The 14,360-nt window shown below is 39.2% G+C and overlaps 1 protein-coding gene across 9 annotated transcripts in view; it reads left to right on the forward strand.

Annotated features, from left to right (window-relative positions):
* Positions 1 to 14,360, forward strand: part of LOC109103565 (unconventional myosin-XVIIIa-like) — a 102,217-nt gene that overhangs the window by 31,794 nt on the left and 56,063 nt on the right. For 4 of the 9 annotated variants that reach the window (XM_042739526.1, XM_042739528.1, XM_042739527.1 and 1 more), the window contains exons 2-12: positions 878 to 1,122; positions 1,659 to 1,703; positions 3,301 to 4,530; positions 5,317 to 5,409; positions 5,678 to 5,743; positions 7,640 to 7,762; positions 8,560 to 8,625; positions 9,484 to 9,571; positions 10,012 to 10,118; positions 12,121 to 12,297; positions 13,515 to 13,725. In XM_042739526.1, coding sequence (XP_042595460.1) covers positions 1,084 to 1,122; positions 1,659 to 1,703; positions 3,301 to 4,530; positions 5,317 to 5,409; positions 5,678 to 5,743; positions 7,640 to 7,762; positions 8,560 to 8,625; positions 9,484 to 9,571; positions 10,012 to 10,118; positions 12,121 to 12,297; positions 13,515 to 13,725 — 2,245 coding nt within the window. In that variant the 5' untranslated portion in view covers positions 878 to 1,083. The remainder of the gene's footprint in view (positions 1 to 877; positions 1,123 to 1,658; positions 1,704 to 3,300; positions 4,531 to 5,316; positions 5,410 to 5,677; positions 5,744 to 7,639; positions 7,763 to 8,559; positions 8,626 to 9,483; positions 9,572 to 10,011; positions 10,119 to 12,120; positions 12,298 to 13,514; positions 13,726 to 14,360) is intronic. The other 5 variants (XM_042739532.1, XM_042739534.1, XM_042739535.1 and 2 more) reach the window with 3 other exon arrangements.

Below are 14,360 nucleotides of genomic sequence, written 5' to 3' on the forward strand. Positions count from 1 at the left end.
CTACTTTTTACCACAATATAATTATGGTCATATTTGATGTTAATATTTTTTATTTTTCTTTTTGTTAACAAGTTATCTGTTTGTTTCTGGTTTTGTTACAGTGATGTGGGCTGCTTAATGCCCATGTGGTAACTCATAAAAAGTCTGTGCTGTCAGTATGACAGAGCTCTGTTAATAGATAAGCACGCCATGGGTAACTTTATATAGCTGCAGTGTGTCTGTTGGCTGGAAGGCCTGGTGAAGGGTCAGTGGTGGCGTGAGGGGCTTTAGGGGAGTTCGGGATGGGGAACTAGATGCGGGGTTAAAGGAGAGGATGGCAGCCACCCCAGACAGGTCTCGTGGGGGATCCCAGAATAATCCATGCAGCTGATGCTGTACAATGTAGTAGCGTGAAAATGAGGTGGAACTATTTGTGTTTACTAACACAAGCTCTCTGGCAGTTGTCCTTTTTTAAAGGAACTTTACACTCATGTCGTTCCAACTTGTGGAACACAAAAGTAAATGTTTTGAAAAATGAGAGTGACCAGACCTTTAAGGATCTTTTAATATTGGGTGTAATGTTCGTTAAGGAGGCCAGTAGACTCGCAATACAGTTTTGTGTTTTATTGTATTTTAGATTTAGTTTTTCCTTAATATATAGGAATATTTCAATTCAAAAGCCTTCCGTTATATAGAAATCAGACTGCAGCTGTACAATGAGCTCTCTTTGACCCCCCCATACGTCTGTCATATGTCTTTTGTTCTAATTTAGAGTATGTCAGCAAGTTCAGAATTGGCTTGATTTTTGGATCCTTTTTAATGTCTTGATGAAATAAATTCCCTTAATGTGCAACTTGGAGCAAATCCCACTGTTTAATCATTTCTTTCTACCCAACAGGGCCAAGAACCTCCTATTTTGTCCAGCATTGTGGGTCTTATTTACCTGAAGTTTGTGACCTCACATAACATAACTGTGAAGACCAGCATCCATTGTGCCAGCCCCTTGTCTGCTGGTCCCTTCATCTGTCACTCATCTTTTCATCCCGCCCTCCCTCCCTCATCAAACCCTTCCCCGGCCCAGCCCATGACAGCAGCTTTGCCAGCATGGCATTCTCATCACGCTTTTCCTTCTGGGAGAAAAAGGAAAGTGATGTTCCATTCTCCATTCTCATCTTTCTGCACTGTGGCATCAGCTAGGTGGTGTGCATGATAATGCATCAATGCTTTCACTTTTACAACTATCTGTAGCAATGCACCGGGGGGCCGTGTGCACGGTTCATAAACACACAGCTGCTAACATCCTCTGGTTAGGGCATGTGTGTATGTGTTCTGGACAGATGGAAAACACAAATCGCTGTGTGAATATGACCAGTGTGATTCAACGTCATGGGAGAGTGTAGTTCGCCAGCTTTCTGCCATAGCTTTTTTGATTACATTTCGAAAAGCTGCCACTGCCTTGAAGCTAGACGTAAACTGATGCTACTGCTTAAAATGTATAATTAGAAATGGCACTGTAAATTGATGCCTTATTAGGTTTCAAAATTTTATATTTTTCTGCGTACCTTGGTCTTTAAAAATGCCTTGCATGAAATGTCTTGGATACATCTGCATAATAACCTCAGCATAGACTTATTGTCCTAAATCAAATGCTAATGACCTTTTTACATGGACCTTTATAGATCAAAGAAGAGAACAATCCAATCTCCAAGAGTTCAAAAGACAATGTAAGTGCCCAGATGTTCTGCATGCTAACAAATGAAGTATTACTGCTCACAGAGAAGAGAGGAATTGCAAATTGAAAAGCACTCTGTCTATTTGTCCTTAGATACACATATCTAATTAGATATTTTCAGTTATTATTTGCAGAACAATATGCTGTTAGCTCCAAGTTCACATGTTTTGACACAGGATGCAGAATTGTTGTCACAGAAAGCCTGTTTCAGTGGCTGCTTCAACAGCATACCACTTTGTGAATGAGTATTTAAGAATAGCCAATTATTTCCTGGTAGATTTATGAAAGCATCTTTTATTTAATGCATATGGACAATTGATTTCTCACTTTTACACCTGCTACATGGTAATTTGCCTCTAAATGGTGTTATCTTGGCTTGAAGACAGAGACGGTTTGTTCGATTCTTTGTTGTTCTGTTGATTGACGTGCAGCTGTTGCACATCACCAGCTGTGCTTTGTCTGAGTGGGAGGTTTTTGGTTAAATCAAGAGTCTAAATAAACAAACTTACTAAATTTCAGTAAACCACCTTAATCAAAGTTCTGACTCAGTATCTCAGCATGATTTGAAGTATTAAGGTCCTTGAACACTGAGCAATTGTTTTTTTTTTTGTATTCGTCATCCTTTCTGAATCCTTTTTCATGTGAGAACGCAGATAATTGACCCTGATCCAAATTTTTTTTTTATGACGGATGAAAGTTTCGGAGGCAGTGTGTAAACATGATTGACACAACGTGAGGTCGTATTTATTTTTTAACGTGAGAAAATTTCAAACAAAAATTTCAGACTGTGTCCAATGACCTTTAGAGTGTATATTTTTTTGGACAACAGCCTGAATCTATCATTTGCATTTTCTTGTAATAATAGGCATTTATTACAATTTAAAGAGTACAGATTTCGGTAAAAAGCAGGGTTATATATTGAGATTAAAAAATGAAAGCATCAGTGAGCTATGTGCAAAACCTTCTGACAGATACACATTGTTTATACGGTATATCTCATAATCCACTGACAGAATTTACTGGATAGAGACAGCGTGGTAGGGAGCAAGACGGGGTGTACTTTCAGTCTGAGTGTACAACTGCATGCTTGGAGAGGTGCTCCATGCATATTTTAAGTGCAAAATTCACTGAAGTGTATTTATGCGATAATTTACCTCCTCTGCTATCTCTCTTCTCTCATGCATACAAACTTCTGTATAATATTTCAACAGAAACCAGTATTTTAATGTACTTCCCTTTCACCTAGTTAATTGTGTTTTGTAGCCAAATGATTTTGTTTTGCTTTGTCTTTTAGTGAGAAGGTACAATAAATACTGCATTTACTATTGAAAGGCAGCCATCTGAATAGGTTTCATTTCGTAAAAAGTTATGATATTTTTACTGTGTGGCCCCAGTCATAGAATGGTAAATGAAGCAGGAATGTGTACATAGGAACCAACATAAAGAAGACAGCATTGCATGATGTGCTGGTTGAGGAAATAATTGAAAACAACAGTGTTTTGAGATGTATAATTGCGTCATTTAAAGTTCTTTTCAATGATCTTTCCACACTGACTTTTCTACATCTACCGTACCTGCTGGGTGAGTAGTCTGACAGTGATGGCAGCCTGAGTAGCCGCTCCCAGTCGGTGCCCAGCCTGGAACCTGGCAGAGGTCTGCTGCGTGCCAAAAGTCCTCAGCCTGTTCAGGACACACCCACAGAGATCCAATCCCAACCTCAATTCAGGCGAGTCAAAAGCCCCTCAACCAACAGAGACAAGATGGCAACCAGAAAGTTCTCTGAAGTGCCAAAGATGCCGGAGCGCTTCAAAAGCCCTGAGCCTCCCCAAGCTCCCTTGAGTCCTGAACCTTTACTGAATGGAGAAAGCAAAATGAATTGTACCCTCAAAGGCAATGTTAAGACTACTGCTAGTGCTAGTCAACCAGAGCTCACAGAGGACTTGCAGGGTGGGTCCCATAAGAAGGTGGTAAAGGTGGTACGCAGAGTGGTTAGGAGGGTAGTCCCTGATGAAGAAGACACAGCAACAACCCCTGCAGCCATGTCCCCAGAACCACCTAAACCATCTTTAGAACCACAGAAACCAGAACCAGCATCTGTTCCAAAAGTTGTAAAGATGCCCGTGTTCTCCTTCAAACATGATTCCATAAAGAAGGAGGAAAGAGATGATATCTCTGCTGGACTGACTAGTTTAATGACACGAGGCAGGACCAGGGAACCTCGTCCACGCATCCGCAAGGATGAGCCGCTTGAAAAAGAGGATGTGAAACCTGAAGGGAAATCTCTAGAGAAAGAAATTTCTGGACCAGCACAAGATAAAACTGTGCCGAAAGTAGAAGCCTCCCAGACTCCAAAGCAAGAGCCACAGACTTCAGTGTCTGCTGCTACATTGACGACTCCTAAGTCTCCTGTTTCACCACCAGCAGGATTCATCCCAACCCCAAAACCCAACCCACTCTCTCCTCCGTCTGGATTTGTTCCTACATCGAAACCATTAGGATTTTGCCCCACCTTAAAACCATCTACTGTTTCCCCTCCGGCAGGCTTTATTCCTGCTTCAAAACCTTCTCCTGTGACTCCTGCTGGATTTGTTCCAACAGCTCCTATTGTTTCTCCACCTTCAGCTCCTATTTCAGATCCCAAAACGTTGCCTGTTTTCCCCAGTTCTACACCTGCTGTTCCTAAATCAGCTGCTACCTCTGTTCCATCCGCTCCTGGGAAAACCAACACCCTTAACCCCCCAGCCCCCAAAACAGATCCATTTGCCCCTCCCTCAGGGTTCATTCCCAACAATAAACAGATGCCTATGAAGAAACCAGAGGTATTGATCGCACTGTTTACTGGGCTGCATGGATTGCTTTACTTCACCTAACTGTGTGAGGAGTGCACTAATGTGAATGGCGTGTACCACTAGTACTAAGATGAACCACTTTATAGTCTTTATGTAGTCTATATTTTCTTTTTTCCTAAACATTTTCTTTGCATTTACCCTAGTGGTTTGTAGCTCTCAGAAGTGTTTGTACCTCTCGGAATCGGGCAATCCCTTCTCTTAGGCTTCTCTGAGTTGCCTTTCTAGTTTTTTTTGTTTTTAACAGGGCTCATAAGCATCGTAAGCCTATGTACAGTACATTGTAGACCCATTGCCACCAATGGAGCTACAATTAACTTAAGCTTTTGATGCTTTTGTGAAACAGTCCAGATCAGCCCACGACTTGTGGTTCCTGAATGTTGCTCCTGGAAAACCAACTTTAGTGTGCAGATCTTTCAAATTAATGGTGGAGTTGAAGACCGTTAGTAAACTAAGCCACCTCAGAGACCCACAGAGCCATTTACTAGTTTTAATAAGACAAGATTAGGAGCAACATACATCTGTGTGGACACTTTTGTAAGATCATGGACAATAGATTTTATGGATTGGATACTGGTTTTGTGTCGCAAAAAGCATAGTGTTGTGAATGCTGGATGATTGATTTGTAGTGGTTTGGTTCTAGTATTTCAGATCAGAAGAAACTAATTTGTAATTGGTGGCATGGTTACCAACTTCAGTGTTCAGTCCCTTAAAAATACATTTGTGACTTTGTGTGTGGTTTGGACCTAATATTTGAAGGTGAAGACGGCCGTACGTATGCCACCAAGTCAACCAGGGAGACCTTCTCCTGGGACAATTTCTAAACCCTCTCTACCAACCTTGTTCAAAAAGGTGTGTGTTTTTGTGTGTGTGTGTGTTTTTTATTAAGATCACACTCTGCAGCAGTTAAATGATATGCCGGCTCAGCTCTGCAGGAAGGGAATGTAGCATGGCTAACATAAACACTTGTGACTTTGCTTTCAGTCAAGTTCTGTGTAGAGCTTTTACAATTTATTCTTCTGAATAAATTAATGTTGGCTACTACATAACATTACTCAATAACAAAGCTATGTGCATAGTTTGAGTTAGACTCACCTCTTCTTGGTGGTCTGACCTATAGGACAGTCCTCAAATGAGTCCCACAGAAGAAGCACAGAGACGGCTGGAGAGGATCTTCGCTGCACCTGTAATGCCTATCTATTCCTCCTCTTCCTCTTGTCTTCATTTATGCTTTCTCATCTTTTTTTATCTGACTGACTCACTCTCTGATGCTAAAATGTGACCCTGGACCACAAGACTGGTCTTAAGTCGCTGGGGTATATTTGTAGCAATAGCCAAAAATGCATTGTATGGGTCATAATTATTTTTTTTTTATGCCAAAAATCATTAGGATATAAAATAAAGATCATGTTCCATGAAGATTTTTTGAAAATTTCCTACTGTAAATATATCAAAACTTAATTTTTGATTAGTAGTATGCATTGTTAAGAACTTAATTTGGACAACTTTAAAGGCGATTATCTCAGTATTTAGATTTTTTTGGCATCCTCAAATTCCAGATTTTTAAATAGTTGTATCTCGACCAAATATTGTTCATACATCAATGGAAAGCTTATTTATTCAGCTTTCAGATGATGTATAAATCTCAATTTTGAAAAATTGACAATTTAGACTGGTTTTGTGTTCCAGGGTCACAAATGTGCTTTATCTCTACTGTTTTACATGGCTCTGACTGCACTGGCTGTAGACCTATAAATAAAGCACTTTAAAGCTTGATAGCACTTACGCTGAGTGAATACTCATGGGGAAAGAGTTTAATACACTTCATTGTTAATAAGGACAAGGGATATTAAGGACATTAATGTGAGCAGAGCAACTATATAATGCCTTTGCATCAAATGGTTACGAATTCGGTCTCTTTATAAGAAAGTTATAGCTTTATTCCAAACTATAGTGAACCTGCCTACCTAGACACTGTAATGGCAGGTTCCATAAATCTATTGAGGGAAAGTTTTAAACAAGCTAGCCTAAGACAAAAACTCAACTCAACTTCAACTCAAACTCAACTTATTTATTTGCGTAGGTTTTCCTCTAAAGTTTCAAAATGGCAGCCAGTTTGAGGGAAACTCTGTGTACACCAAACATTTATTTTGAAAAGCATTCAATAATTTTTTATTTAAGCTATGTTTGTTTGTTAGTGTAGCATATCGTTAGCTTAGCAACAAATGGTAATGCCACGCTACAGTACTGTTTTTTTTGTGCGTGTTATTTGTTTGTCGTGTTTAAGAGGCCATTACCACAGAGGGTTTCAATTCAATAATTTTTGAGGCTTCGTATTTAGAGCGTAGATGCATATGTAGAGAGTAAACAAGGCAGCTCACTTGGTTTTGGAATAGGGCTTGTATTGTATTCTGTATTATGGGCTGCTCTGCTACAAAACCAACAAATAGGTGTTTTCCCCTATTTGAAATAACTGCGACTTTTACTCTGATAACTACCTTGTTAAAAAAAAAACTGAATATGCTGTTAGGTATGTTTTGAAGCATGGCAGCTGGTTTGAGCTGGTTTAAGCTGGTCCTCAGCTGGTTATGAGCTGGTTTAAGCTGCTCATGTGCTGGTCCTAAGGTGGTCCTAAGCAGCTAGCTCCTGGACCAGGTGCACATAACCAGGACCAGCTCATAACAAGGTCAGGACCAGCTTAAACCAGCTCATGACCAACTAAGGACCAGCTTAAACCATCTGCCATGCTTCAAAACATACCTAACCAGGATATGCTGTTTTTTTTCAACAGGGTACTGAGCTTAGTTGTTTTTTTGAAAAGTCTCTTAAACCCCATGTATCTGTTTTTATAGTCCATTTTTGTCCTTCCTATATCACCATCACATGTACTTTCAGCTTTTGATATGTGCTGCCGTACAACCTTATTATCTCGCAAACAGTTTTTCATTGGTTCAGACATGCCCATCTCACCTCCATGTGCCTGCTGTCCTTTCATCTGTGGATACATGTCTCATCTTTACCTCTCTCTCTCTTTCGTCAGTGTCTGTGTGTGTGTGTTTGTTTGTTTGGCTGGCTGGTCTAGCTGGAACCTGTGGCCAGTGCCTCTGCGTCATCTCAGGTACAGGGCCCCTCTGGGGACGGCTCTTCCCCCAATGCCCCCCTCCATGGCTTGGTCGGAGTGTGCACTCGTGTGGCCTGTTGGAGTGTAAGCTCTCTGTTCCTCTTTCTAACCCACCCCCACCCTCATACTTGTCTATATATGCTTTTGTGCTTGTGTTATCAACCTAAAATATATTCTACGATTTTTATTAAGACAAATATGTTGTCGGTTTAGCTAACTGAACTTGATTTATTTATATATCATACAGTATCTTTGATAGAAGGATTGCCTGCTTGTTTATTGTGTATGAGTGATCATTTTAAACCAGTGTTGATGCAGTGCATGGTGACTCAGGGTTAGATGTAACTGCATGAAATCTTCAGTGTGAGAATGAATTTGCTTCTGCTGCCCCACTGATCAGCTTATAAGTGAATAGCAGTGGATATTCTCTCTAACTGGTGAAGGCTTTGATTTATGAATATCCCTGTTGTCTCCTCATGCCCCAGGCTCTGAATATTACGTCATTTATGCATTATCTCATATCACCAACATAGTGTCTTTATATATCCTTGTATCACCTTTCTGTGTTAACCATGCTATTGTTAGCACAAATCGTGTTCTGTTCAGAGATGTTTAAATCTTTAATTGAATATAGTCACATACACCATGTGGAATTTTTAATGCTAAATGTTTGTTTTCCGAAGGGTGACCATAGTGCCTTACGCTGATATATCACATGATCAATAACCCTTTTTATTCACAGGATGCTTTAGATGGTCTGTGTGTGGAGCTGAGGCAGGTTATTAAACTGATGAATGACTGTGTTTGAGAGATGCACGTTATAACGTGTTATGATGTCTAATGCTGCTCTTGCCCCCTCATGCCGACCTGCCGTCTCACAGGGACAGGTGGAGGAGGATCCCGTGGCAATCCTAAAGGCAGACCATGCCGCTGCCGCCCATCCTAAGGTCTGCTTTCTGCTTTGTGTGCACCGTAGTTCACCTGCATTATCCCACCCTTCACCTGTCGTGTCAAACTTGCCTTTATGTTGTGGAGTGTTGTGCTCACATCCCATTTCATTGACAACACCCCAGCCACAGAGCCATGATTGAGAGAGACACTCAGAGATAGCAAAACTGACAATCTGGGCTCATCTAACATTTAATTAGTAATTGGATTGTTATTAACTGTGCTTTAGTGTTTTCTACCCTTCCTTCACATGTGCCACTGTACTTGTAGAGTGTACCGGTTTATCTACAATAATAACATCGTATACTAACCAAACACCAGAGGAAAGAAGCTTGTGAACTGGAGCACAGTCAATGGATCACTGATATACTATCTCTCACTGTCAGCCCTTCACAACAGTTCACAGAGTTCATGTTCAGACCAGCGTGTGTAGGTCAAGCATGAGTGCAGTGGAATTAGACATGACCAGACAACCAGAACATCAGGCTTGTAATCTGACCCCGTCCATCATTTGACGCCAGAGGTGGCTTCATTTACACCTGCCGTTAAACTCTTCCCATCTTGCATGACAGCTCAAAGAATTTTATGCTCATCCCCTACTGTAGACACTGGGAAACTATGTTTTTTTGGACTGATCTGGGACCTCTTTGTACTTTAATTGTTATTCTGTCAGCAGAGGTCTCAGATCAGGGTAAAAAGACCATTTTTGTGTCATTAAATGATAACAGTCTTTCTCTGATAAGTGTGGACAAATGAATGCATGGAGTGGATTTGAAGCGTATCAGTGATGTTTCTGTTCAAAAGGCCTGTGTAAAGCCATAAATAATGAGTTTGACTGATGTTTCTGTCCTTCACAGGTGAAAACGGAGGAGCAGATAGCTGCAGAGCAAGCATGGTACGGTTCGGACAAAGTGTGGCTGGTCCACAAGGATGGATTCTCTCTGGGTTAGTATGAAAGCCATGCAAAATGAACTCAGAGTATTATTTTAAATTGAAGAAAACAGGAAATGGCATTTTCTACTCCTTTAACTTCCATAATTTGAAATATTTCTGTGTGAAAATAGAATATTGAGCTAGAGTGGAAGAGCAAGTCATTTCAGAGGCTGGGAACTTTATTGCATTTTGATGAAAGATTATGGAAAAAATTTCTTCCTTAGAATAGTGTGCACTGATGTTTCACACACAACACAAGGGACATTTATTAAGAAAGGAAATGGGCCGATTTTGATTTTATGCTATTTGTAACTTAATATGAGTTTCATTACTATTACAATAAGGAGCACTTTAATGGCACTAGAATTTTAGAAGTCTGTTTTAATTTTGTTTGATGTTGTGTGCAAGCAGATATAAAAAATATTCACAGTGTTCTCTGGTGTTCTTTACAGCCACTGTGGTGAAGACCGAGACTGGCAGTCTACCAGAGGGGAAAGTGAAAATCAAACTGGAGCATGATGGGACAGTACTGGACGTGGACGAGGATGACATAGAGAAGGTCAGTTGTCCAGGCTGATTATGTGCGTTTCAGTATGCACAAATAAGAGAATTTATTCATAGTCAAAATGAAAAATTCTATTTTCTTTATTCATGTTACAGATAATGTTTTTAACAATCTATGTATGTCTAATTTTAAGAAACTTTTTGACCTCAGAATGTTTAATCGTCACAACTGAACCCTCTGGTGACATGCAGGACTTCTGCATTAATTTAGTTCTCTTAAAGCTTTCCCCTGCAATCTTGTGTTTATATGCCTCTATGTTTTTCAGTGCAATGCCCACATCTCGAAATCCAATTAAGAGTCAAAGGACAGAACCAGAATTTGTTTTCCATTTTAATGTGACTTTAATACTTTAATAGTTTTATTAAATTGAAAATAGAATTTTTATCTTTAACTAAATGTTGCTATATAAACAACCATTTAATATAGCAAACCTTAAAGGGATAGTTCACCCAAAAATGAAAATTCTGTCATCAATTATTCACCCTCATGTCGTTCCAAATCCATAACGCCTTCATTCATATTCGGAACACAAATTAAGGTATTTTTGATGAAATCCGAGAGCTTTCTGACCCTGCATGGACAGCAATGTAACTGAGATGTTCAAGGGCCAGAAAGGTAGTAAGTACAGTACATCGTTAAAATAGTCCATGTGACATCAGTAGTTTAACTATAATTTCAACTGACACGGAAGAGAAGAAATTGTTAAAGTCGTAATTTTTGTTTTCTTTGTGCACAAAATATATTCTCTTAGCTTCATAAAATTAAGGTTGAACCACTGATGTTAACAATGTCTTTACTACCTTTCTGAACATCTCAGTTACATTGCTGTCTATGCAGGGTCAGAAAGCTCTCGGATTTCATCAAAAATATCTTAATTTGTGTTCTGAAGATAAACAAATGTCTTAAGGGTTTGGAACGACGCAAGATTGAGTAATTATTGACAGAATTTTCATTTTTGGGTGAACTATTCCCTTAGGTATACAGACAGTTCTTGCTTCATTTAAAGTCGAATATCACTTGATTCAGTGCGTTAAAGATTCTAACTGAGATTTAGTGAATGATTTGTCAGACTGATTTATACTAGACACGTTTGTGAGTGCTTTTGTGTGATACATTAGAAGAAACGTCCTAAATAAGAGTCATTTTGTTCATGATGAGGTTTACTCTAGTCGTGCTGTGCTGGTTTTTGAGTGCAGCCAGCAAATGAAATAGAAAAAAATGCAGTACACAATCCCATCTCATCTCATTTCATCACCTTCAGTTCAGATTACACGATCACAACAGAAAGCAATGATTCCTTTCATTGTGGGGCTGTGGAATCAACAGCAGAGTAGCTGTGTGTATTTTAATGAGTCTTCAGCTCAGCAGGGCTCATGCACAGGGTTATTTGCAGAACTCTTCTACTATCTGGCCTGAATCCAGAGCCAAGTGAGGGTTAGACATGCACAGGTGGGCCCTGGGTAACGTGCACAGGGTGAGAGAAAATGATGCCAGGATATGGGTCACAGAGAAACAGGTGGGATATGGCCTAATTTTTTACAACCGACAGATTGACTTATATAGACACACTGAGAAGTCTAATAAAATTGTTTCTAATAGAATTTTCGGTATTAGGCCATGATGAGGCATATGCTAGGCGATATTATCAGCTCACTTCCTGCCTGGCACAGTTGTACCTCCTGGTGAAGGACAGCTCTGAGCTGATGATTTCCATAATGTCAAGGCTGACCTCAAATCAAGTTTTTGAACCATCTGTTCAATGAGGGAATTGCTAAACTGGATCCAGAGTTGAGCTTGACAAGTTTTAAATTGCTTTAAAGACTTGGCATGAAGTCTTGAGACTATTATGGCTAAATCGCATCAATTTAAAACCTCATACTCGTTTTTTTTTTTTTTTTTATCATATTAAGTTTTTTTGTAACCCTTTCCATTAATCACTAGTCAGATTTCTTGCATTCTTTGACCTTTAACATTTTTTTAACATCCTCCAATCCAGGCGAACCCCCCGTCATTTGACCGCTGTGAGGACTTGGCAGCTCTTCTCTACCTGAATGAGTCCAGTGTAATGCATTCTTTGCGCCAGCGCTATGGAGGAAATCACATCCACACATATGCAGGGCCCAACATGGTGATCATCAACCCTACCAGCGCCCCCTCCATGTATTCAGAGAAGGTGAGAGCCCTTATTTTCTTTTACACTCCTTGCATCCAAATATGCTTCCTCCTTTACTATGTAGTATCCAAATACTCGTATAACATCCTAGTTCATGAAATGCATATTATACTCTGACAGTGTGCGATTTATAGATTAAGCTACTTACTGTGGCAGCAATGCATTATGAGTACAGTGTTTTCTACAACTGTCTCTTCGTCAGTTAAACGCAATAGGAAATGGGCAACTGAAAGCCGCTAATGAGCTTTATTGGTTTTCATGCAAGATAAATTACTACCCATAAAATGTAATTACAATCCAGAAGAGAATTTATTTCGGTCACTGGTCCTAATTAAGTGATTTTGCATTATGGATCAAGCTGATTATGTGCCGTGATGAGCGTTTTCTGCATTCTAAAGCTGAAACTATGATATATGTGAAAATGCTGTTGCACTTGTGCTGGAAAGATGGTTTATGCTAACTTTCTTTTCAAATTAACAGCTATTGATTTTCCCTTCATTGGAAAATTAATGTTTATGGGTTTACATTTGAGGCTTTAAGGTTTCCATTATTGACTTTTCTGTTGTACAGAAAATAAACACTCTGTAATACATTAAGATTATTAGATTATTATTTTGAGTATTTAGTTTCTTCCAAACAATGATCTTCATTAAGCTTCTGTTTCTTGGGCAAGAGGCATAAAAAAAATTAATGTGTTTGTCAGTGTGTTAGAAGTTTATTTTTTCTCTCTGTCGTTTCAGGTGATGCACATGTTCAAAGAAAGAAAATTAATATGTTTTTGTCAGCAGGGCTCTGAACCGGTTCAAAAAACGAAAACGAACAAAATTTTGACAGGAACAGAACTAGAAACAGAAATCAAATCAAATTTATACAGTAGTTCCGAACAGAATTAAAAATGTTAAATGGCCATTAAATGGTTAATAACGTTATTTTATTGTTCCATTTAAGCCGCGACACGTTTTCTATGTGTATTTACGCTTTGATTTGAACGAAAACAGAGCATCCCAAAATTTTCATTTTGGGGTGGAGTATCCCTTAAACTGTTATCTCTTCTACCCGAATCAGTTTGGGAACGATATTAATACAGAGGAACACAGGAACTTATATTATGTTATAATATCGATTCTGCTCGGAGTGAACCGATTAATTTTTTTTTTCGTTTTCAAGCCCTGTTTGTCAGTGTGTTAGAAGTTTGTTTTTTCTCTCTGTCGTTTCAGGTGATGCACATGTTCAAAGGCTGTCGACGAGAAGACACCGCCCCTCATATATATGCAGTATCCCAATCCGCCTACCGAAACCTTTTGACAACACGACAGGACCAGTCCATCGTGCTGCTGGGAAAGAGCGGCAGTGGCAAGACCACAAACTGCCAGCATTTAGTCCAGTACCTGGTGTCCATCGCTGGCAGCACTGGAAAGATCTTCACTGGTACAGAAACAAGAGCCATAACAATCTCCTAGCATTATAAATGGGATTCTAGGGATGCACCAAGTTTTTGGCAAATGTTGATTGCTTAGAATATTTAAAATCAGTACTTGCAAACTTTATTAACATAAATGTGTTTGATTTTATTTCAGTTATACTAAAATGGTAACCTAAAATGGTAACATCTAAATGAACTGGTTTCATTCAAGTCAGAAATATTATTTAATATCACTGAACCGAAATACATTAATTTATATCAACAAAACTAATGTATTTGGGTTAAATCATGTAGAAATAGCTCTTTAAGGTAATTTAAGATCAGATCTGAAATTTTCATACATTTGTAAAAAAGTGCAATACAGTGTAAAACATTAGAATTTAATAATAGAGATGCTTTTTTTTTTTTTGTTCTTTTGTAACCAAGCTAATATTGGCCAATATAATATGGTCATTATGCATTCCCATTTTTAGCTGCATAGTACCTCACCATGTGCTTGAAAAGCTTGAACAGCTTGTGGTAAAGGGTGAATGGAAGAGTGTCATGTGGTCACTGGAAATGCGCTTGTGTAGCGTGGTGAGAGTGTGAGCGCTGGGAAGAGGGTGACAGATGAGGGCTGTGCTAATGATGCCCACTAAAG

This window comes from Cyprinus carpio, chromosome B15 (genome assembly GCF_018340385.1).
Source record: "Cyprinus carpio isolate SPL01 chromosome B15, ASM1834038v1, whole genome shotgun sequence".
Taxonomy (NCBI): Eukaryota; Metazoa; Chordata; class Actinopteri; order Cypriniformes; family Cyprinidae; genus Cyprinus; species Cyprinus carpio.